The sequence below is a fragment of the Brassica napus genome, unplaced genomic scaffold (assembly GCF_020379485.1).
Source record: "Brassica napus cultivar Da-Ae unplaced genomic scaffold, Da-Ae ScsIHWf_1140;HRSCAF=1619, whole genome shotgun sequence".
Taxonomy (NCBI): domain Eukaryota; kingdom Viridiplantae; phylum Streptophyta; class Magnoliopsida; order Brassicales; family Brassicaceae; genus Brassica; species Brassica napus.
In genome coordinates, this window is record NW_026014565.1 from 52,862 (window position 1) to 75,169 (window position 22,308).

At 33.5% G+C, this 22,308-nt stretch overlaps 4 protein-coding genes, 1 long non-coding RNA gene and 1 pseudogene across 6 annotated transcripts; 3 read left to right on the forward strand and 3 right to left on the reverse strand.

The window, feature by feature from the left end:
* Positions 1 to 5,275: 5,275 nt before the first annotated feature.
* Positions 5,276 to 7,668, forward strand: LOC125596122 (plastidal glycolate/glycerate translocator 1, chloroplastic-like). The gene is made up of 8 exons (XM_048771401.1): positions 5,276 to 5,674; positions 5,752 to 6,067; positions 6,154 to 6,415; positions 6,496 to 6,611; positions 6,688 to 6,797; positions 6,874 to 7,051; positions 7,127 to 7,256; positions 7,329 to 7,668. The coding sequence occupies exons 1-8, from the start codon at positions 5,396 to 5,398 to the stop codon at positions 7,477 to 7,479; spliced, it is 1,542 nt and encodes a 513-aa protein (XP_048627358.1). The 5' UTR covers positions 5,276 to 5,395; the 3' UTR covers positions 7,480 to 7,668.
* Positions 7,669 to 7,784: 116 nt separating this feature from the next.
* LOC106451742 (acetyltransferase NSI) lies at positions 7,785 to 9,451 on the forward strand. The gene is made up of 7 exons (XM_048771403.1): positions 7,785 to 8,058; positions 8,142 to 8,202; positions 8,281 to 8,482; positions 8,569 to 8,674; positions 8,761 to 8,882; positions 8,945 to 9,038; positions 9,123 to 9,451. Exons 1-7 carry the CDS (start codon positions 7,923 to 7,925, stop codon positions 9,197 to 9,199), a joined length of 798 nt encoding a protein of 265 aa, XP_048627360.1. The 5' UTR covers positions 7,785 to 7,922; the 3' UTR covers positions 9,200 to 9,451.
* Positions 9,420 to 11,603, reverse strand: LOC125596123 (phosphoribulokinase, chloroplastic). The gene is made up of 5 exons (XM_048771402.1): positions 10,761 to 11,603; positions 10,437 to 10,521; positions 10,265 to 10,349; positions 9,946 to 10,190; positions 9,420 to 9,861 (listed from the first exon to the last, which is right to left on the reverse strand). The coding sequence occupies exons 1-5, from the start codon at positions 11,279 to 11,281 to the stop codon at positions 9,610 to 9,612; spliced, it is 1,188 nt and encodes a 395-aa protein (XP_048627359.1). The 5' UTR covers positions 11,282 to 11,603; the 3' UTR covers positions 9,420 to 9,609.
* A 1,306-nt stretch (positions 11,604 to 12,909) lies between these two features.
* On the reverse strand, positions 12,910 to 15,629 carry LOC106451739 (secretory carrier-associated membrane protein 4). Of its 2 annotated transcripts, none has more exons than XM_013893723.2 (12): positions 15,418 to 15,629; positions 15,037 to 15,129; positions 14,908 to 14,970; positions 14,770 to 14,803; positions 14,550 to 14,672; positions 14,393 to 14,455; positions 14,194 to 14,287; positions 14,050 to 14,095; positions 13,884 to 13,951; positions 13,511 to 13,559; positions 13,336 to 13,401; positions 12,910 to 13,232 (listed from the first exon to the last, which is right to left on the reverse strand). In XM_013893723.2, the coding sequence occupies exons 1-12, from the start codon at positions 15,481 to 15,483 to the stop codon at positions 13,200 to 13,202; spliced, it is 798 nt and encodes a 265-aa protein (XP_013749177.1). In that variant the 5' UTR covers positions 15,484 to 15,629; the 3' UTR covers positions 12,910 to 13,199. The 2 variants fall into 2 exon arrangements, with proteins under 2 accessions (XP_013749177.1, XP_048627354.1); XM_048771397.1 differs by having other exon boundaries at positions 15,311 to 15,502.
* A 4,146-nt stretch (positions 15,630 to 19,775) lies between these two features.
* LOC125596117 lies at positions 19,776 to 21,018 on the forward strand (annotated as a pseudogene).
* A 257-nt stretch (positions 21,019 to 21,275) lies between these two features.
* LOC125596118 lies at positions 21,276 to 21,942 on the reverse strand. Its single transcript, XR_007330840.1, has 2 exons — positions 21,774 to 21,942; positions 21,276 to 21,581 (listed from the first exon to the last, which is right to left on the reverse strand). It is a non-coding gene; the product is annotated as an uncharacterized LOC125596118 (long non-coding RNA).
* Positions 21,943 to 22,308: the final 366 nt, after the last annotated feature.

Consider the following 22,308-nt stretch of genomic DNA (forward strand, 5'->3'; position numbering starts at 1 on the left):
TGACAAATATGAAAAAGCATAGATTTTTGTTTTCGTTACAAAGTTAAGAATTTTGTAAAAGTAAGTTTAACATATAAATTTTCGTGACAAATATGAAAAAGCATAGATTTTTGTACAATTTTGACAAAAAAACTCAAAACATAGTTTTCTAATGTCTTAATAAAATATTATTTAAGGGTGCAATAATTAAATATATCAATTCAATAAATTTTGTAATTTATAGACAAAACAATAACACAACAAATTTTGAAACATTTGTTTAACCTATCGATTTCTTTTCATGAGAATCCAACTAAACAAGATAAAAAACAATTAGATTTATTTAGTTACTATTTTATTCAATTTTGATTAATTTCAAATTGTAATAATGTATCTTTTTGAAGTTACAAAAAAATAATGTTCTTTCTTTATTACACTAGCATTATATATAGATTCATATACATAAATAAATATAATATAACAACATAAGCTTGCATTCCCCGATTCATATGAAAACTTTTTAAGTTATCCACCAAAGCAAATTAATTAAATCAATCAAATTGTTAGAATACAACAAAATTAATATATAATTTTATTTTAAATTAAATTATTTAAAAAGTGTATTTTCATTAAAAACAAAATAATAAATAAGTAAAACTGATTTGATGGTAATTTTTATGACACATATATATATTATGTGAAAGAAATTTAAGCTTAATAAGGAAAAAAATCTCAAATACAAAAAAAAAATCTAAAATTAACAAAAAAAGTAATAAAAATTAAATTATGATATCAATTGAAAGCTTCTTAGACAATATTAATAAAATTATTTAAGCGATAACTAGACAAATTTGATTTTGTTTGCCAGCCAAAAGTTTATTATTAATTAGCATCAGTTATTTCAAGATGTTTAAGAAATGATGGACTTAAATGATATATGAACTATGAATAGTAGTACTTTGTAAAGCTGACTTAGATAACACATCTGCACATCAATTTTCAGTCCTTTTTGATGCCTAAATTCAATTTCTTCAGAGCAGTTATTCCACAAAGAGATTGTATGAGATATTGTTTTGATATTCAGATTTATTTCTTGACTGTTAAGATGATTGATAACTGTAAAAATGTCTCCTTCGAATATTGTATGTCTATAATCGAATCCCCAACATGAGACAACTTTGTTTAAAAAGTAAATAATTTCATTTTTCTTATATTATATAATAAATTTATATTATTTACTGATAATACAAATATAGTTATTCATCTATAACAAATATCTATGCAAATATGTGAATCAAGTACAACAATCAAACAACATAATGATTTCCACAAAGAAAATTTTAAAAATATATCTATGTTATGTAGTCTTATTTTATATTCTTTAAATAATGTAAGACAATATTATACATTATTTTTTAGAATTGAGAAATACATATATATCAGTTAGACAAATTAAGCGATAATTAGACAAATTTGATTTTTTTTGCATGCTAAAAGTTTATTATTAATTAGCATCAGTTATTTCAAGATGCTTAAGAAAGGATGGACAAAAAAATAGGATGGACATAACGATATATGAACTATGAATAGTACTTTGTAAAGCTGACTAGATAAAAACATCTGCACATCCATTTCCAGTCATTTTTGATACCTAAATTCAATTTTTTCAGAGCAGTTATTCCACAAAGAGATCGTATGAGATATTGTTTTGATATTCAGATTTGTTTCTTGACTGTTAAGAAGATTGATAACTGTAAAAATGTCTCATTCGAATATGATATGTCTATAATCGAGTCTCCAACATGAGACAAGTTTGTTTTAAAAGTAAATAATTTTATTTTTCTTATATTATATAATAAATATATATTATTTACTGATAATAAAAATATAGTTATTCATCTATCACAAATAACTATGCAAATATGTGAATCAAGTACAACAATCAAACAACATAATGATTTCTACAAAGAAAATTTAAAAAATATATTTATGTTATGTAGTCTTATTTTATATTCTTTAAATAATGTTGTACAATATTATACATTATTTTTTAGGATTGAAAAATACATATAATATCTTATCCGCGCGTAGCGCGGTTAAAAAATCTAGTTAATCTAATACTAAATCAATTACGAAAATTATAATTTATTATTATTATTCATATTAATTTGTTATTCTAAGGGTATTATGGTATTCACAAGAATTAAAATCTTATTTTCCTAAAAAATCTGCTAAAAATCATATTGAGACAAATCTAAGTTTAAAGTGTTTCATTTTTCCAATTTTCTCTTTATTATTTTAGGCCAAAGGTTCGGTTTCTACAGGTAGTTCGGAATTGGAATTCGGTTAGTTCAAAACTTTTTACTAAAATTTTTGATTTTGCTGAGTTAATTTTTTTGAATTGAGTAAACTAGGTGTTCTGCCCGGATATGCGGGCATAGTGTTCTTATAAATATTTATCTATTTATAATTATTAAATCAAAACAAACATAATAAATTATTAATTATGTTTTTAAAAAGATAAATCAGACACTAAAAATTATATTTTATAATAAAAATAAATATTTTCAGATAAAAACACAACATATTTAAGAATTGTTTTATGTTTTATAAATATATTTTATTTTTGATAATTTTATTATATTTACTTATAGTCAATTATCTTGTAGTTCGAGCTCCATTGCAAAAATTTACTTCGCAAATAATAGTATAGACTAGGATAAGACCCGCGCCTTGCGCGGGATTAAGTTATTATTTTTATTATATTTTGGAGAATGAAACAATAGTTTGGCTTCATTTGGATTAGGGGTGTTCAATCCAGATATCGGGTTAGTTTCGGTTCGATTCGGTTTTTTCGGTATTTCAGTTAGTAAAATATAACTACTATTCTAAACGCATATTTACTTTGACTTTAGTCTTTCACATACTTTTAAAAGATTTCAACTGAACGACTAAATTGATCAGCCAATCTTGTTGCTTTAAATCATTAGTATTTATATATATATATATTATTTAGTTTGAATATTTATTAAATAAAAATTCATATCCGTTATATTTTATGATCATTTGTAACTTATTATAACAAAAAAATAATCTATTGATCACAAAATTTTCAGAGTGAAAATATTCAAATTTCTAATAATATATAGACGTTTTGAAAAATTCAAAATATAACATATAAGAAAAATATAAATGTTTTTATTATATATTTAATGTGATTTTTAATATCTTTCAATAATATAAAATTAAAAAAAAAAGAACTAAGATACCAAAATTGTTATCAAATATTTATTATTCATAATAATTAATTTTCATATATACGCTAATCATATTAGGTAATTTCGTAGCTTCTAATTAAGGAAAGTGCAAAAAAATATTTGGTAGATTATTTATCAATTCGATAGTTAGTTTAATAAAAAATATAATGTAAGTTAAGATGAACCAACCTATTTTTCTAAGAAAAGTTAATTTATATAGCCATTTATTAAATGAGAATTTATAATCATACATTTCTATGATCATTCATATCATTTTATAACTGAATATTTAAATCATCGATAACAAAATTTTCAATGTGAAATCTTTAATAAGTTTATAATTTATAAATGTTTTTGAAAATTCATTGAAAGTTTTAATATTAAAATATTTATGTAATCTTATGGTATATAGTATAATCTATATATATATATATATGTGTTTTATTATTAAATGATATTTTTTACTCATATGGTTTTAAAATCATGTGTATCTTCTTATAATATTAAATAAAAGTTCATATTAATACAATTTTATGATCATTTGTAACTTATTATGACAAAAAAAAATCTATTGATCACAAAATTTTCAGAGTGGAGATCTTCAAATTTCTAATAATTTATAGACGTTTTGAAAAATTCAAAATATAACATATAAGAAAAAATATAAATGTTTTTATTATATATTTAATGTGATTTTTATATATCTTTTAATAATATAAAATTAAAAAAAGAACTAAGATACAAAAATTGTTATCAAATATTTATTATTCATAATAATTAATTTTCACATATACGTTAATTATATTAGATAATTTCGTAGCTTTTATTTAAGGAAAGTGCAAAACATTTTTTGGTACGTTATTTATCAATTCGATAGTTAGTTTAATAAAAAATGTAATATAAGTTAAGATGGACCAACCTATTTTTCTAAGAATAATATATTTTGTATAGTTATTTATTAAATAAGAATTTATAATCATACGGTTCTATGATCATTCATATCGTTTTATAACAAAATATTTAAATCATCGATAAAAAAATTTTCAATCTGAAATCTTTAATAAGTTTATAATTTATAAATGTTCTTGAAAATTCATTGAAAGTTTTAATATTAAAATATTTATGTAATCTTATGGTATATAGTGTTTAATCTATATATATATATTTATTTTATTATTAAATGATATTTTTTACTCATATGGTTTTAAAATCATGTGTATCTTCTTATAATAAAAATGTTAAACCATTGATCATTAATTTTTAACATAATAATTTTAATAGTTTTAGTCATTTATTGTCGTTTTTAAAAATTCAAAATATAACATATACGAAAAAATCTAAATTTTATTTTTATAGCTAATTTGATTGTTTAATTTATTTTAATAATATAAAATTAAACAAAAAATGATGGAGGAGATATAAATTGTTATCAAATCTTTATTATTAAAATCATTAATTGTCATATATATATATTAGTCATTTATGGTAATTCCGTAGGTTTTATTTAAGGAAATAAAATAGCATATCATATCATTATATCATATAGTTTGACCAACTTATGTATCTAACAACATATAAAAATCGAATATGGACCTACTTATTTTTCAATTAAATGTAATTGACTACCTAATTGAGTGCCACCTATGCATTGGAGCTTCTTTTAATTAATACAAAATTGAGGTTACATCTTTTCAAATGTTCCTCAATTAATATATAGGGGATTTCAGAAAAAAAATTGGTTAGCTTGATTATTTTGATTCAGAATTTGGCTGGTTCGGAATTTTGGTTAAAATTGATACTGTTTGAAAAAAGAAGTTTCTAGAAAACTAAATTACCGATTACCAAATAAAAAAAACCGAAACCAAAATTTTTAGTTGCCGAACTTTCTAACCGAAAACCAAACTTTTTGATTCGGTTCGAAAGGTTCTGGTTTGAGTAGTAACCGCAGGCTTAATTTATTAAATTAAGATAAAGATATTTCTTAACCGAAAAACGTAACCGTAGGAAAAGAGAGACAAAACTAGCTCATCTTGTATTTTGATAGAACTTTCTGTCTCGTCCATACAAGTTCTTGTCATCCAGTTCCTGTCATTAAATGAAGATTGAGAAGACTATGATGTGTGGTCTCGCAGAATCACACCCAAGTCGTCTCCACTTCCATGGCTACTCCTTTAGCAGCTCCTCTCTTCTCCCCTTTAGCTCTTTCTTCCGCAAGAAACCGCCGTTCGTATCCCAAGATCCGATTCCAGTCGAACAATGGGAGCCCTTTGGAGTCCAATGGACACCAGAAGCTGAATCTATCGAAATGTAGTAAACTAAATGGACAAAGGAGTAAGTTCCTGCAAATGGGTTCTCGAGAGATGACTTTTGGGAGAAAACTCTCAGTTCAAGCCGCGGATGGTGCAGGGACAGGGAACACATCAACGATCACTAGTAACGTAAGCTTAAAGATTCTGTGATGTTTGTATACCACGTTAGGTTAGGTTTTCATCCTCGTTGTTATTATGCACACTAGGTGTTGGCGGCAGCGCACTTGTTGGTGTCACTTGGGATCATACTAGCGGCAGACCAGTTCTTGAAACAGGCTTTCATAGCGGCGTCCATAAAGTTCCCAAGCGCTTTGTTTGGGATGTTTTGTATTTTCTCTGTTCTTATGATATTAGATTCTGTTGTCCCCGCTGCTGCAAACGGTATGATGAGTTTCTTCGAGCCTGCGTTTCTGTTCATACAGAGATGGCTTCCTTTGTTCTACGTTCCCTCTCTTGTGGTTCTCCCTCTTTCCGTCAGAGATATTCCCGCAGCTTCAGGCCTCAAAATCTGCTACATTGTTGGTATATAAATAATCATTCTCCTGTTCTTATGGTACCTTCCATAGTAATGTTAGCTCTGTTTAATGTTTGATTCAATGTTTGTACAGCTGGTGGATGGTTGGCGTCTCTTTGTGTAGCAGGGTTCACAGCTATTGCAGTGAGGAAAATGGTGAATACCGAGATGACGGAAGCTGAGCCTATGGCAAAACCTTCTCCATTCTCAGCACTTGAGCTGTGGAGTTGGAGTGGGATCTTTGTTGCGTCGTTTGTTGGTGCTCTGTTTTACCCTAATTCGTTGGGGACAAGTGCAAGGACTTGTCTCCCTTTCCTTCTTTCTTCTACTGTTCTAGGTTACATTGTCGGTACCGGGTAAAACTCAAATCATTTCTTCCTTGTTCCTCAAGTTTCAAGTCTCTCTAGCCTGATGTTATTCTCATTGTCTTGTCTAGGTTGCCATCTGCTATCAAGAAAGTATTCCATCCGATAATCTGCTGCGCTCTATCTGCGCTACTCGCTGCTCTAGCTTTTGGATATGCTTCAGGATCTGGACTTGATCCTGTTTTAGGTAAAACTCACACAAACTAGAGAGAAAGAAAGACCTAGAACAACAGAAAGTAAAACTTCTTTAATGGTGGTGACAGGAAACTACCTCACAAAAGTAGCATCGGATCCTGGTGCTGGTGACATTTTAATGGGTTTTCTTGGCTCTGTCATTCTCACTTTCGCTTTCTCCATGTTCAAACAGAGAAAGGTAACAACAAAAACAACACACTTGTTCTTGTTTTTCTTTAGAAAAGTGGTGACAATCTGTTCTGGTTTTGCCTCAGCTTGTGAAGCGGCATGCAGCTGAGATCTTTACGTCTGTGATCGTTTCAACGCTATTCTCGCTCTACTCCACTGCTCTTGTTGGACGTTTAGTTGGTTTGGAGCCATCTTTAACGGTTTCAATCCTACCTCGCTGCATCACGGTTGCGTTAGCCCTTAGCATTGTTTCACTCTTTGAAGGTATAACATGCTATTCTTCTCCTCAGCAGAGTACATTAAAGAACATTTTTAACGACTCTTTTGGACGTTTTTCAGGGACCAATTCGTCGCTTACAGCAGCTGTAGTGGTTGTGACCGGTCTGATCGGAGCTAACTTTGTACAAGTTGTTCTTGACAAACTGCGTTTAAATGATCCTATTGCTCGAGGAATCGCAACTGCTTCAAGGTGACTTCTTTACAGATATCATCTTTTGAATCAAAATGAGGAAAAATCTAATAACATTATTTAAGTGGACAGTGCTCATGGACTTGGAACAGCAGCTTTGTCTGCTAAGGAGCCAGAGGCACTTCCCTTCTGTGCAATTGCTTATGCTCTCACTGGAATCTTCGGATCCTTACTCTGTTCTGTCCCTGCCGTCCGACAGAGTTTGCTGGCTGTCGTCGGATGAGAAGTGATCACGTGGCGACACACAATTGGTGGTTGGCCCTAGAAGCCGGCGAGAGTTACTTCAGTTTGGTTTGCATCATTAATTTTTCATTCTATTTTGTATATGCTGTGAATTTATTATAATGGAAACAAAATATGTAAAATTTAATATTTTTATTGATGCAAAAAAAAATTCACAAATTCTCAGTTACATCTTTTACCTTTCTTTCTCTTGCAATTTAGAAATTTATGTATTCAATTTTCAGTCTTGTGATAAAAAAATAATAACTTACGAATTATCAAAATTGATAAAAAAAAAACTGAGAGGGCAAAAGAGTAAAAAAGAAAAGAAGATGACGAGAGAGCCCAAAGCTTCAACGGAAGGCGTAAAGCTAAAAGCGTTACCAAACAATCTCCCCAGTCTTGTCTGAATTCTACTCTCAGCCACAAAACCCAAAAAAAAAAATGATACTAATCCCAACTTCTTCTTCATCATCTTCTTACTCGTGTTGTAGCCTTCCGCAAGCTTCCTTCAGTTCTAATTCATATCCATCGAATCAGTCTCTGTTCCTCTCCAAATCCGCTTATCCAATTCGCCATGGTACTTATGCTTCAATCTGTTGATTTGAACTCCTTCGCTAGGATCTAAAGTCTTATGCTTCAATTTGTTTACTACTACTTCAGGAAGCAGAAAGCTGAAGACTTTGCGTCTCAGAGCTAATTTCTGGGAGTCAATCCGATCTGGGTACTGAATAAGATTTTTACTTTTCTTACTCATATGAAACTTAGGCTGATACGTTAAATGCTTGATTGATTGATTCAGGTTTGTAAAGAATAATAATAACACGACCCAACTTGTGGAACCACCTTCTACAACCGAAGAAGAAGATGAAGACACGGAACCATTACTTCCTGTGGAGTTTACTTTGGTTGAAAGAACTCTTCAAGATGGGTTCATTGAAGAGATCATATTTTCTTCTGGTGGTGAAATTGATGTCTATGATCTTCAAACCCTTTGTGACAAGGTTAGTTAAAAAGAACTACTCTTTACTCTCTTCCTTCTCGATGTTATTTCAGAAAAAAAATATCTAATTTTAGATATAAAATAAAGGTGGGATGGCCTCGGAGACCGCTAACGAAACTAGCTGCAGCTTTGAAGAATAGTTATATGGTTGCTACATTGCATTCTGTATTGAAGCCATCATCATCATCATCAGGTGCTTCATTCAAGTAACCTTAATCTTCATTCATCCGATGTTTTGATGAATATCTTAGCAGATTTTGGAGAAGTTATTTGACACAGAAGGAGATAATGAGCAGCAGCAGCAGCAGAAGAATAAGAAGCTTATTGGAATGGCACGTGCCACGTCGGATCATGCCTTTAATGCTACAATTTGGGATGTTCTTGTTGATCCTGAGTATCAGGTAACCAAAACAAATAACTAGTTTCTTGGGATGTTGTTAATAAGTGTTGTTTTGGTTTTCAGGGTCAAGGGCTTGGTAAAGCTCTTGTGGAAAAGCTTGTAAGGGCTCTTCTTCAGAGAGATATTGGTAATATATCTCTTTTTGCAGATAGTCAAGGTAATAATACAAATATCAAATCACCATACAAACTTTTGTAATCAAGACTTCTTCTTTCTTAGAGTTATTGAGTTTGCCATGCAGTTGTGGATTTCTATCAAAACTTGGGGTTTGAGGCTGATCCAGAAGGCATCAAAGGCATGTTTTGGTACCCAAAGTAGCAGTTGGTGGGTTTGCAAAAGAATGGGTCTTTACTATTTGGCTGTATGCTTTCTTATTATATGGGTCGGGTCAATAAGGAAGTTTACTAACTGTGCATTTTGTAACTCGAAATCGATATTTGTCTATTTAAGATTCAAACATGAGTATATGATCAATAGGAAGAAACCTTTATTTCCATTGCTTAAAAAGGTTTGATGAGGAAACTTTAAAATGGATATATTGTATTAATTTAATTTTTTATTGCTTTGCTATTAACCTCTCTACATTACAGAATTTTCTGTTACCATCTCCACATAAATTACAAACCAAAGCAAGATAGTCCTTTTCGCCATGAAAAAAAAAATCCATAAAAGAAGGAAAGAAGAAACTGCAAACGGGTTTATAGACGGGTTATAATTTGGTTTTTGTTTTAGGCTTTAGCAGCTTCTGCAGGAGCAGTTGCTTTGTTGGCAATGAGCTGCTCATAGAGATCTCTGATCTTCAATCCAACAATGGTCTGGAAAAGTCCAGTTCCATTGTTGCTACCAGGGAAATCAGCATGTTTCAGCATTTGTTGAGTCACTTCCCCGTAGAATTTGGTCGAGAGGTTGCTCAGATGGCTCTCCACATAAATCAGCTCGTCCAGTCTATCGAATTGCCCGTCCATCTCAACAACCGAAACCTGAAACAGAGAGAACAAAATGCTCAAACCAAGAGCTAAAACAAAAAAAAAACGAAACTCATTCTGCAATATCAACCAATGTACCTCATGGTCGAAGTAGGAATCAGGTGCATAGTTGAACTTGATACCAGGGTACGAGCAGGTGAGTTTGCGGCCGCAAGGGATCCACGAGATGGTTGAACCTTCATCGAATAGGTAGACCGGGCTAAAGTACTTAACACCTTCCTTCATTATCAACCTCACTCTCAACACTTTGCCTTCATTGTCATCTGGAATCAGCTGTGTTGGAAGCACTTCTATCACCGCATCCGCGTACTGCTTTTGTGGGTCTGCATAAGCCATTTGATGCACATTGTTATCAACAAAATTTTCCAGGAAATGAAGACTGAATATGAGTTTATACCAATGAATGCATCGAAGTCAGGCTTTCGTGCTTCGATACTCGCTTTGATGCTCTCTAAGCTGTGACCTCTTTCAGCCATGTCCCTCTGTGACACAAACTCGTTTGATACGTTACATTGTCACGGTCGAAATCTTATGTATATATATAAGATGAAATAGATAAAGAAACACACCTGAATTTTCCAAGCGAACTTGACCTCATTACTAATGTCTAGGTAGATACTGAAGTCCAATAAGTCTCTTACCCTCTCATCAAACCTTCACAAGTAGATAAAACATTATTATAAAAATATTGCATGACCAAAACTATAGACTAACTTAATTAATTAGTCGAATATAATTTCATCATCGTCAAACTATAATACTTAATGCAAAAGGTTCAAATATTCATTATATTATTATCTAAAATCTAAATCCAAGATTCCGACAAGAAACTAAAAGACTTCCAAACTATTGAAGTTGTCTGAAAAACAAAACATAGTGAGTGGCCTACTTACATTGGGTGAAGACCTTCGATGACGAGAATCTTGGGAGGCTGAATAAGCTCAGGTGCGTCAAGAAGTCCAGTGACGTGATTATAAATGGGTTTCTCGACGGCTATACCACTCTTGAGAGCTTTGACTTGCTCATACATGAGATCAAAGTCATTGGCGCGTGGGTCCAAAGCAGTGACTCCTTTCTCTTTGCGACCGGTTCTGTCTAAGGAATGGTAATCGTCGAGGCAGATCACAGTGGTCATGTCACTGATGAGTGTGTTGGAGTCAGGGTTCCCTCCCTTTGGTGGCTCGGCGGCTCCACCGAAGACACTGGTCAGCCTCCGCATGAAGGTACTTTTGCCGCATCCGGAGTCGGCAGCGAGTCCGATCACCACGGTTTGTTGTGCGGCGCAAGTGATGATGGTGTTGAATCTACGGTTGTTTTGGCGACGGTAGAAGAAGACTTGTTTTGAGGAGGAGGAGGAGGTAAAGAAATGAGTTGAATTGAGAGCTTGTGTTGAGTAGATTGTTGAGACAGCCATTGTTGTTGGTGATTGGTTCCTCTTCCTCTTCTTCTCCGCCTAAGCTCTCTGTTTTTGTTTTGTTTTGGGAGAGCTTTGGTTGAGTGATGAGGATTTGGATATGATGAAAGAAATATGGGTTTTTGTGTGGTGATGTAAAGATGTGAAAACAAATGAGAGGAGGCAAATGAGTCTATAGGAAACAAATGGCAAATGAGTTATGGTTTTGATCTGATGTGGTCTGTAATGAGTGGCTCATGTTTTGATTTCCTCAAGTTAACACTATGTGATGTTTGTTTTAGATAAGTTTTTAGTCTCCCTGTTAAGATAATTGATAAGAAGTAAACCACTTCTCTGTGACAAAAAAAAAACCACTTCTAGCCGCACGAAAACAAGCAATATGTATCTTCTATACTTCATGGTTCTTTTGATTTGTCTTAATTATATAGACTAGGTCGACACCCGCGCTACGCCGCGGGAAAATGTCTATAGAATTCTGTAATTTGATGCAACTAACATTTCATGTTTACTTCGTCTGAATAATCGAACACTTTTAGCTTAACTTTAAATATGTTGTTTTGTGATTTATTTTTCTTGGTTTTGGCACTTCCTTTTTTGACACAAATTTAATAATTTACTTTTATTTAGAGTTGAAAGATGTTTTTGACAGTTTGGAGCAAAGACCATAAGGTCACGAAGCAATACTTAAAGAAACAGACAGATGTACTTAAAGACAATAATAATGATTTTGATTTACCATCTTGACGAAAAAAATGCAGCGGAGGAGTATATAATAATGATTTTGCTTTACCATCTTAAAGACAACTTGATTCTAACGACAATGATTTTTTGGGTATTTGTGGTGGCGATATGAACATAATGACGAACCCAACTGGAAAATTAGAGAAGCTTAGGTGTACATTGACATGTAGAATTGAAATGTTTTTATTGGTCTTTTAACTTTTTTCATTTATTGATATGGAAGTCTCACAAACTTCTAAAAATCTGATGTGTCATTCATTGGAGAGAACCTTGTGCTATTATTGTGTTGATTTGCAAAATGGTACTTGATTTTAAATATTTTATTAAAGTGATAATTGGATATTGAAGTTTAGGAGAGAGTGGAGTTGCCGATGAAAGTGATAAAACTAGAACAGAGCATGGAGAGACGCACGGTGGATATTTGCTTATTTTTGGAGGTTTCGGATATTTGAATAGAAACGTGGAAGACTTTAATTGGAGAGATGGGGATTATGCGTTTAAGGTCTGAAGTTGAATGAGTGTTTTATGTGGGTCCCAGTGACACGTTCCATATATCCCTTCAGCTTCGAATCTTTTATTTCTTCTCCGGGGACCAAAATGAATTAGACCAAAGCTCTCTCTTTTGCTCAAGGCCCTTGACAAAGTTCTTTCAAGCCTTGTATCACCAGTCAACAAAGACAATTATATAACGAGAACTGAAACCACCACAATTTTAACATGCATGAATGCCAGTTTCACCACTGGTATATAAGTATATAACCAAAAAAGGAGACTTGAACGAGTACATAAACTCTCTGTAAAAAAATCTGATATAAGTTATTTAAAGAAATAGCATCCAACATGTTTTCTATGCAAATAACATTCAGACCAAAACGAGAGACTCGAAATAGTTTGTGGCTATGGTTGTTTTAATAATTCAACTCACTTCCTCAAGAGAAATAATAATCCAAATATTCAGAGTTGATATTGTGTTACAGACGGAGAAGATACTGAAGAAAAAAGCCCTACAGAAATAGCCGAACAAACCCACTCTCTCTTGCAACTATAGTAACTAAGAAATTTACCACAACATAACGCACCCGAACGGTAAAATGGTAATTACATTCATACGAGATATTTCAAACCTTTTTTTATCTAAGGGGAAAATTACCACCATCCTGTCCTGTCTCCCTTCGTTTTACTTGTTCCCCCTAAAGTAGAGGTAAATTTTCTGCACACCCACAACGAAACACGATCAATTCAGATGTTGGCCGGTTATCCCTTTGCGGTTAACAATTGTTAAAGAAGCCATGGAGTTACTATCAGTAGCTTACCTGAAGAACCCATAGACTCAGAAGTGACTCCAAGCAGAAGAGACCAAAACCGATAAAGTAGAAGATCTGCATTCATTCATTAAGTTTGGTTTAGCTTAGCTATCATTAAGCTTTCTTCAAGGTGAGCATATACATATGAGCGTCGTAAATAAAAAATATAAAATACGGCTTGTACCCCTGCTAATAAACTGTCTGAGATGACATCAATTGCTGCAAGCACACCCCTGTTGATCATAAAAAAAAGAATGTGAACAAATTATCCCAAGGCAATAAACCATAAAGAGACCCGGAATCTTCTAGAGCATTAATTTTGACGGTCGACTACGTTTCTCTGTCCGAGAAAGTTTTACAAAGTTGAATCACAGCTAAAGTGAACGAAGCTCAAAGAAAAATTATAGTTATTAAGTTAAAACTCCTTATTTTCAAATCGATCAAAACAATTTAGAATTTTCCAAGTGAAAATACTCACTAGACTAATCAACTATACACGAAGTAACACATAAAGTTCGAGCGCAAAGGGAATCTTTGGCTATGATTGAAAGACTTACGTCAAAGACTTTCCCTGGAAAAAGATGGGCGGGGCAATGGCGGCAACGATGCAGAAGCCAATGTGAATCTGTGAGGAGGCATAGGTCAATCATATGGGAAATGGAAACTACATCTACTTCTAGGTAAGGTACAAAATTTTAGATATGAAAAGTTTGTATGACTCACCAAGTAAGTGAAGAAAAACCAACCAAACTTCAAAGCGCTGTCAGTCCTACAAGGTCGTAAAAAGTATACCAGTTATATAAACTGTCCAGTAAATAATGACTTGTACTAAAACCATTGAAGAAAACTAGTTAAAAGGAGCACTACCTCATGGCTCGGTAGAGAGGCCTGTACCATACAACATAAGAAAGTGGACATCCCATCAACGCATATATCGTGGCAAGGAAAAAGATTTTTACACCTATCATGAATATTAAACAACAAGCATTAGTTCAACTTCAACCAAATCCAATCAGAACTTCATTACCCATAGAAATAAAACATAAAGTGATAGTGTCAAGCTCACCTCCGCCTTTAATCCAACAGACCATGGTTGCAATCACATTGAATACCAGACACATAACTATACCTGAAAGCCAGCAGTATAGTATAATACAATGCTGTCAATTAAACGCAGTAGAAACATTTCATAGAAAAGGACAGACAAACTAAAGTAGACTCACCTAGCCAACTAGCGAAAGCTAGATACTGCAGCTTTTGAGCATGAACTGGTATCTCATTAGCAATGTCATGGTGTATGATTGGGAAAAACGGGGGCCAGTTTTTATCATCTATTTGAACACCAGCTGCAACAAAATAAGATGAGAACAGTTAGCTATTTATCCACCACCGCTACAGTTAGATAAAACTTAAAATATTATCATCAACTGTTGTTTGGCTTACAATTAGCAATAGCATCCTCCCTCCGCTTAATATCCTGAGTGAAGAGAATATACAGAGTTGTACAAACAAAAATTAGTCAGCAGCACGGTGAGGTTATATTTGACAAAGACATATCATCAAGTGGTTGGTGTTACTAACCATTTCTTTCTTGCTAAGCTCAGCTTCCCAGTCAGCAAGCTTTCTTTGTTTCTGTGAAGAGTCCTGCAGCAGTTAAAAACGCAAGTGAGAAGAGGGTTTATTATGAGTTCAGGAGAAAGAAGTGAGTACATTGATGGTATCCAAGGGAATATCAACAGTAGCATCGAGGCTTTGGCCAAATCCAACTGGTCTAGATGCAGCAGGAACCCTTCCGCCGCCTTTCTGCAAATAACAATCAGTAAAACAATCTAATGTCAGTAGTAACCAACTTCACCATTGAGTTTGATAATCCAAATCTAAAGGAATGAGTCTCAATCATAAAGACTACTACTACACAATCCTAAACTAGTTCCCAGATCCAACGATACAGTTCAGTACAGATGAAAAATCGGGGATCGATAACCTCAGCACTGCTCGAAACAGAGATGAGAGATATAGATTCATAACGCAGAAAATCCAAAAGCGACTTAGAGAAAGTGCAAAGCGGAGATTTAGTGAGAAAGAGTTTACGGAGAAGGGATTGACGATTTCTTCATCTTCCTCATCGAAAGGGTTGGGGTCGTGGTGGCGATTCATCGTTGGTTGCACTCAGATCCCTTTGTTTTACTTTTACCAACTCGAATCTTGTTATATCCGATAAGGAAAAAGAAAACACTAGGAAACTGATTTGGATGGACTCTCTCTCTCTCTTGCTCAACACATGCGAGACGCGTGACTTGGTTGGAACCATTGCTACTTGTAAAAACGACCCTTAAAAGCATATGGGCCGTTATTGCTAATTGGTCTAACTTTCAAGGTGGGCCTAATTACATGCATTATGATTTACCGTGTTTAAAAATATAATTACTTTGAGACACCAAATCCAGAGTTGATTTTCAGACTTTCTTTATCATTAATACCAAAAAAAAAAATGTCTTCTAAAAAAATGTACTCGCCGCTAACTGTTGTTAGGATTAAGTTTTTGTCTCCAAGATCGTTGAGATTATTAAACCTATAGTTTCAAACGTCTGAATTAGAGAAATAAGCGAGCAAATTAGTTTTTTTGCTGGATCACAAACAAGCAAAATTTTTTTTTTTCATATTTTATAAGTAGACCTTATACAATATTAATCGGTTACAAACATCACTGCGGTTAAGGTACACAGTATCGAGTATTCGAGTGCTTTTTATTTCAACTGAAATACTTACCTTTATATATTTTTGAAACAAAGCGAATGTCCACGAGACGTAAACAAAGTACAATTCACAAGTTATTAAACCGGCGACGAACGGGGTGAATCGGCTCCGGTACTGTTTGCTCGAGAGTTATTTATCTTGATTTCGTTGAAAGTATTGTAAGCAACAAAGGAGAACCAGCAAAACTAGAGAATGAGAAGAACGAAAGCTAACTCTGTACTAACGACAGAGATGAGCACGGAAGCGGCAAGACCACCCAACAGATGGCTCGTGCGCCCGACGAGTCTGGCGATAACCCCGAAACGTCGATTCACATCAATGGCTTCGCGTACTCGAAAGACAGCGTAGAAGAAAACGAGGAGACTAAAACAGGTCTATGTTGGTTTATGTGTTTTCAAAACAGAGGACTGTTGTCTCACAAGGTGAAGAAGTAACCCTAAGACTACGACATTGATCATGAACACGACCTTATGAACTGCAGTAGAGTAGACGGTAAACTTATCTTTTTCATCGCCGGACGTTGGGAGTGCTTGGTCGATGGATGAGACGGAGCCTGACTCCATAGTTTCTATCTGTGGACTTAGGTTCAGCCAACAACTCCAAGTGGGCTTCGCGTTCTGCGGCCCAGCTCACGCGAAACCTGCATCAAAGATTCAAGCCCAAGTCTCAGCCAAACGTTGTGTTTCGTAAGAGGCAAGTGGATGAGTTTGGCATCATCACTATCACAAAGTACATAGACGATCAAGAGATCAGATCGAGAGAGAGAAGAAGACTTAGCTTGAGGCCATGAGGTTGAAGCTCGACGGAGTCATGAAAGCGGTACACGATCAGGTTGGATCATCCCTGCGGTGACTTTCCGGCTTCATAGAGGAAGTGATAAGCTCGCTATTACTCTCTTGTTGCTCTGTTTTTTGGTTTAAGCGATTCACCATTGTTTGTAACCTTGATCTCTGATAGTGAAGCAGTTGAGGGATGTCGTTCCCTCCCCGATGAGTAGATCAGCGAACACCGGGTGAACAAATTGGCTTGTGTTGTTCTTTGATTTGGTACTTCGATCGCAAATCTGAAAAGAAAACAAGTCGAATCTATCAATCACTCAAGCAAGATCTAAACCTAGAAATTGATCTTAAATCTCTATAAGTGGTATCAGAGCACAAGGTTGGGTGCTAAGACTACAGTAAGATCAGATCTGATAGGTGAAGGGAGAGAGATCTCTTATATGTGATTGTGTCTTGCGATCGTTGTGGTTTGAGATATTCTTGCTTGTGTTGCTGTGATTGTTGCAGTTTCATCTTCTGTGTGAAGTGAATCTCGAGGTCTCTATGGTTCAAGATGGAACGAACTCTAGGGAAATTAGAGATGGATAAGTTCCATGGTAAAGGAGACTTCGGGATGTGGAAGTTCAAGATGATGGGACATCTTGAGATCCAAGGGCTTCTGGTAGCCATAACTGATGACTTCACGGTTTACTCCTCCTCATCAGAAAAACAAGAGGAAAGTGAGAAACCAGTGATTGATCAGAAGAAGTTTGACAAGGACTTACGGGTGAGAAGCTTACTTGGTACCTGCTTGAGTGATTCTATCTTGCGGAAGGTCATGCACGAGCAGACAACTCTTGGTATGTGGAAATCTTTGGAGAAGATGTATCAGCTCAAGTCTCTTCCAAACATGATCTATCTAGAGAAGCAGTTTTCCTGTTACAAAATGGAAGAAGACAAATCAATTGAAGAGAATGTGGATGTATTCTTAAAGCTAGTAGATGATCTGGAAAGTATAAAAGTTACCGTATCATACAAGGATCGATAGTTGGGAGAAAATGTTTTTCTCTAAGCGGAGAACACAATAAAACCTTGAAGCTCAAAATTGTCGAGGATTAACCTAGTATGGGACATGCTTAAAGCGGATACAAGTATAAATTGAGCTTCAAAGTTTTTTTTTCGAGCTCTTTTGCTTCTTCGAGGTTCATCTTTTTTTTTTCCTGAAGTATCATTTATAGAGATTTCGATGTTTGTCTCCGTTTCTGAATCCTTGTCGCTGCTCTTTTTTCTCGAGTTCGTTTTGAACCTTGTTTTTTAAAGTATTTTCGAAAAAGATGTGGGGCGTTTCCCAAGCGACGTGGGAAATATCGACATTTCTATTGCTGAAACTCTAATTCAAAAGTTTTAGTAATGGTAATAGTTTTAGTATAGGTTCTTCCACATAATGGTAATAGTTTTAGTAACAGTCTTTGGTCCATTGCTGAAACTTTAATTCAAAAGTTTGTGTCAATTTATAAGCTGATTATTAGCAAGATTATAAGCAAGATTTCTCTAATTTATAGATTGTTTTAATTAAAGTGATTATGGAATTAAGCAGAGATTATATGTATAGATTCTTGATTAATACTCACTTTTTTACAAATGACACAGACAAAGAGTCTGTAGAGTAGTTTGACTAGTAAAGTTGGGATCCATTAAAAAAATGTTAAATACAGTTAGGTATTTGGTGTTTTAGGGCATCTCCAACTCTACTCCATTTTTTACTCTAAACTCAATTATGGAGTAAAATATTCTCCAACCCCACTCTATATTCAATTCCAAAATAGAGTAATGACTAGGGTTACTCTATTTATAGAGTAATCTTACCCATTACTCCATTTTGGAGTTAAACTTTTTATATTTATGAAATGGTCATTTTAATCTTTAATGTTTTTATTTCATACTTAAAATAATATAATAACATGAAAAATATAATATTCCACAAAAGATTACTTTATAGTTTACATAAAATATGCATAAACTCATAAAAGTCAAAACTAAGAATAAATAATATAAAATAAATATAGTATAATATAAATAAGTAATTTAATAAATAATTCGGTAAATTGTTTTTGAAACTACCAAAATCGGTGAAGTATTACTCAAACGGAATAGATGAGTTTTTTAATCTTGTGAGTCAAAATTTTGATTGATAACATTTGTACTTGTTGAACTTGATATATGCACAAACAATAAGATCCAATACATAATTTAAATTACAAAACAAAACTTTATTTTTTCTTTATGTTCTTTTAATGCATATAAATATTTTTTGAATGAGAAAAATTCCATATGATAAAATCTGCACGAATTGAAATTGGAAGATAATCTCTAGTTGTATTTTAATGTTAAATATTGAATTTAAATAAAATATATTATTATGGAAATTTTGTAAACATAAAGTAGTTGGGTTAATTGTTAAATTTTTATAAGTTGAAGGTACTACTAACAATTATTAACTAAATGAAAAAAATAAATATTTTGTTTGGAGTAAAAAAAGAAGTAATACATTGGAGTAAAACTCAACTCCATTTTAGAGTAATACATTGGAGATGGTCTTACATCCATAGATTCCATGCACAAACTACTTTATAATGTCTAAGCAAATATTTTTTTTGTTATTTCAGTGAGGCTTAAATTGGAGAGTGACATGAATAACAAACTTATCTTTACTCAACTAGATTTCTTAAATAACCCAACTAGTCTTTGTTTTTATCATACATCAATTAATTAGACACAACAAAATACATCATCCATCACTAAAAGATAATTAGATTTACCAAATCCAAGAAAAGCTGAGGGGCGAAATAAGAAAGAAAGAAAAGTAAACGAAACATAAGCATAAGATGTAAGAAGAATATGCTTAAGCCAATCACAAGCCTTAGAAAAAATACAAAAAAAAGAAAAAAAAAGCATTTATCATAGCATTCACTACGTTTCTTGTGGAGATATAAAGCGACACCCTTCCTTCTTCAAGTGGTTGACGATAAATCCTCTTTATTTCTTCGTCTTCCTCTGCTCTGGGACATACTTCTTCATAATTGTTTCTTTCTTGGAACTCAAGATCAAAGGGAGACTTCGTGTTTAGAGATCAAAAGAAGATTTCAGATTCAATAAAACCATGGTTGGTATATTTTCAAGATTTTCTGTTGGTAGAAGCAGCCATAGACGGACTCAAAGTGCAATCGTAAGCTCTCTTATCTTGGTTTGGATCCATTCTTATTGACCTTCTGTTCTTGAAGTACAACGTAAGGAACATGTTTTAGATCTTTGTCTGGTCCAAAACGGTGGAAAAATGTCTCCTTTTAGCTTGGATTTGATATCTCCAGATTAGATTCTACAGTACAGTTTCGTGATACGATTCCAATATCGTTTAGTTTCTGTTTCAGTTTCAGATTCAAAATCTTTAGCCTTTTACAACTCTATGAACTGGGGTTTTTGAGTTCTTGAAACATGTGTTTGAATCAGGATGATAAGGAAGTATTAGCTCCAAACCCTGATGTTACTGCAACAACTGCTTCTCATGGAATTGAGGTAGCAACAGAGTTTAAACGGTGGAACATCCGGTCGAGCCTTTGGACAATGATCAACCGATCCAGTGTCCACTACCTGAACCATCCATTCTAAATGTAAGACTTTTGGTTCCTAGTTGATCTAAGTGTATCTGTTTATAGAAAGCTTGTAATTCTCATGAAACAGGACGGAAGAATCTGGAAGGAGAGGGTATCAGCATCTATGAGGAGAAAAGGTGATTTACAGATTGCTAAAGACGAGATTTCTGCTGAATCTGATGGATCTGCACCAAAACCGCCTCGCCCGAGTCAGCCAAACCGTTCCATCTTGCCATCACTCAGTGCCCCTGAACACAACTTGCTAAATCTACTTGAAGAATGCAATGCTATGCAGGCTGTAGCATCCAAGAACGGATGAAAAAAAGAGTTCCTTATAAAGTTCAATAGTTTATAAGATATCATCACACGGATACAACCTTGTTCCTTCAACCCCCTTGTGAATCTATGTGTTTTTGTTGTTTACACTTTTACTTCTGTCTATGCAATAACAAAACCAAATCATAGTGTAATGTTATATATTATATTTATATACTCAACTAAGGTTCACTGAGAGCTTATGCTCTTTTACATATCACTACACTAATATTCTACACTGAAAGGTCTTTTCTTTCACTCTGATAGACTTGTTCTTTGGTTCACAACACCTAGAACTAATCTTTGATTCATTGTTTTTCATAGTTTTAGAAAACACACTGACTGATCTTGATACATGTTTCTTATAACTGATTTGCCATTCAGGCTTTAACGTTTCTAGGGTAATATTCATTGAGTTCTACTAACGTAAACTTCAGTGTCAGCCTTTTAATGATAAGAGAGACAAAAGTACTTTCAAACTCAAACAAACTTTGTTTATCCACTTTGGTTTTTTTTTTTACTTCAACATGAAGAAAATACATAGCATCTTTTATTGCTTGCTGCTAGAAACTGATCTTCTTTGTAAATTCTTTCATTCAAGCTGAAGACTCAGGAACTGTGTAAACATCTTGTTTCACGGTGGGATTCACTAGGTGTTTCCTCGGCCCACGGTAGCTCCCATGGTTAATCCTCGTTCTTGGATGCCATGCAACGGCCTGGTTTTCTCCTGTGGCTGCACGGACCGTCGCATAATTGACTTGAGTTCTTGAAGTATCTGCAGAAACCAGAAGTATGTTAAGTATCAAGAGAACAACAAGGAGAAGACTTGAGAGCTTCAAGTGACCCATTATAGTACTCTTTTTTTTTCTTAAATTGGTAATATGGGTTGCAGAGAGTTGAAATGATGACAATAAATAGAATGCACAAAAGAAAGAAGAGATGAGGGTAAGAAGAAAATTAAAAAGACCTTTGCTTTGAATTGAAGTTACTCTCATGACTCACATGATTGTGTTGATAGAGGTCACCAAACTTCTCTTTAGTTTTTAAAAATTACAAATATCAACTCAATTATTCTTTGTCCAAAAAGAGCACAACAATTTACTGATTATCTACACCTTCAAAGAACATATATATATATATATATATATCTATATATATATATATATTTTTTTTTTATTCTCTAGACAGATAACTTGTTTGGTCATTTATAATTGTCTTTATTTGATTAAAGCTTTATGCAGCAAAGCAGTTTAAAGATCAGTACACGTATATAAATTGATAATAAATATTCCAAACCGACTATTAGTTGACATAGTTATTAGTACAATATTAGGTATTTTGTTCGGTCAATTTGTTTTGAGACTAAGGACTCGGGTTCTTCAAAAATGCCATGCCAGCAACTCAATTTTTTCTCATCAATAAAATTGAAACCCGAACGGTATAGGATCAGAATATAACACATATTAGCTGAATATAATTGCTCTGATTCTGTGAAGGGATAT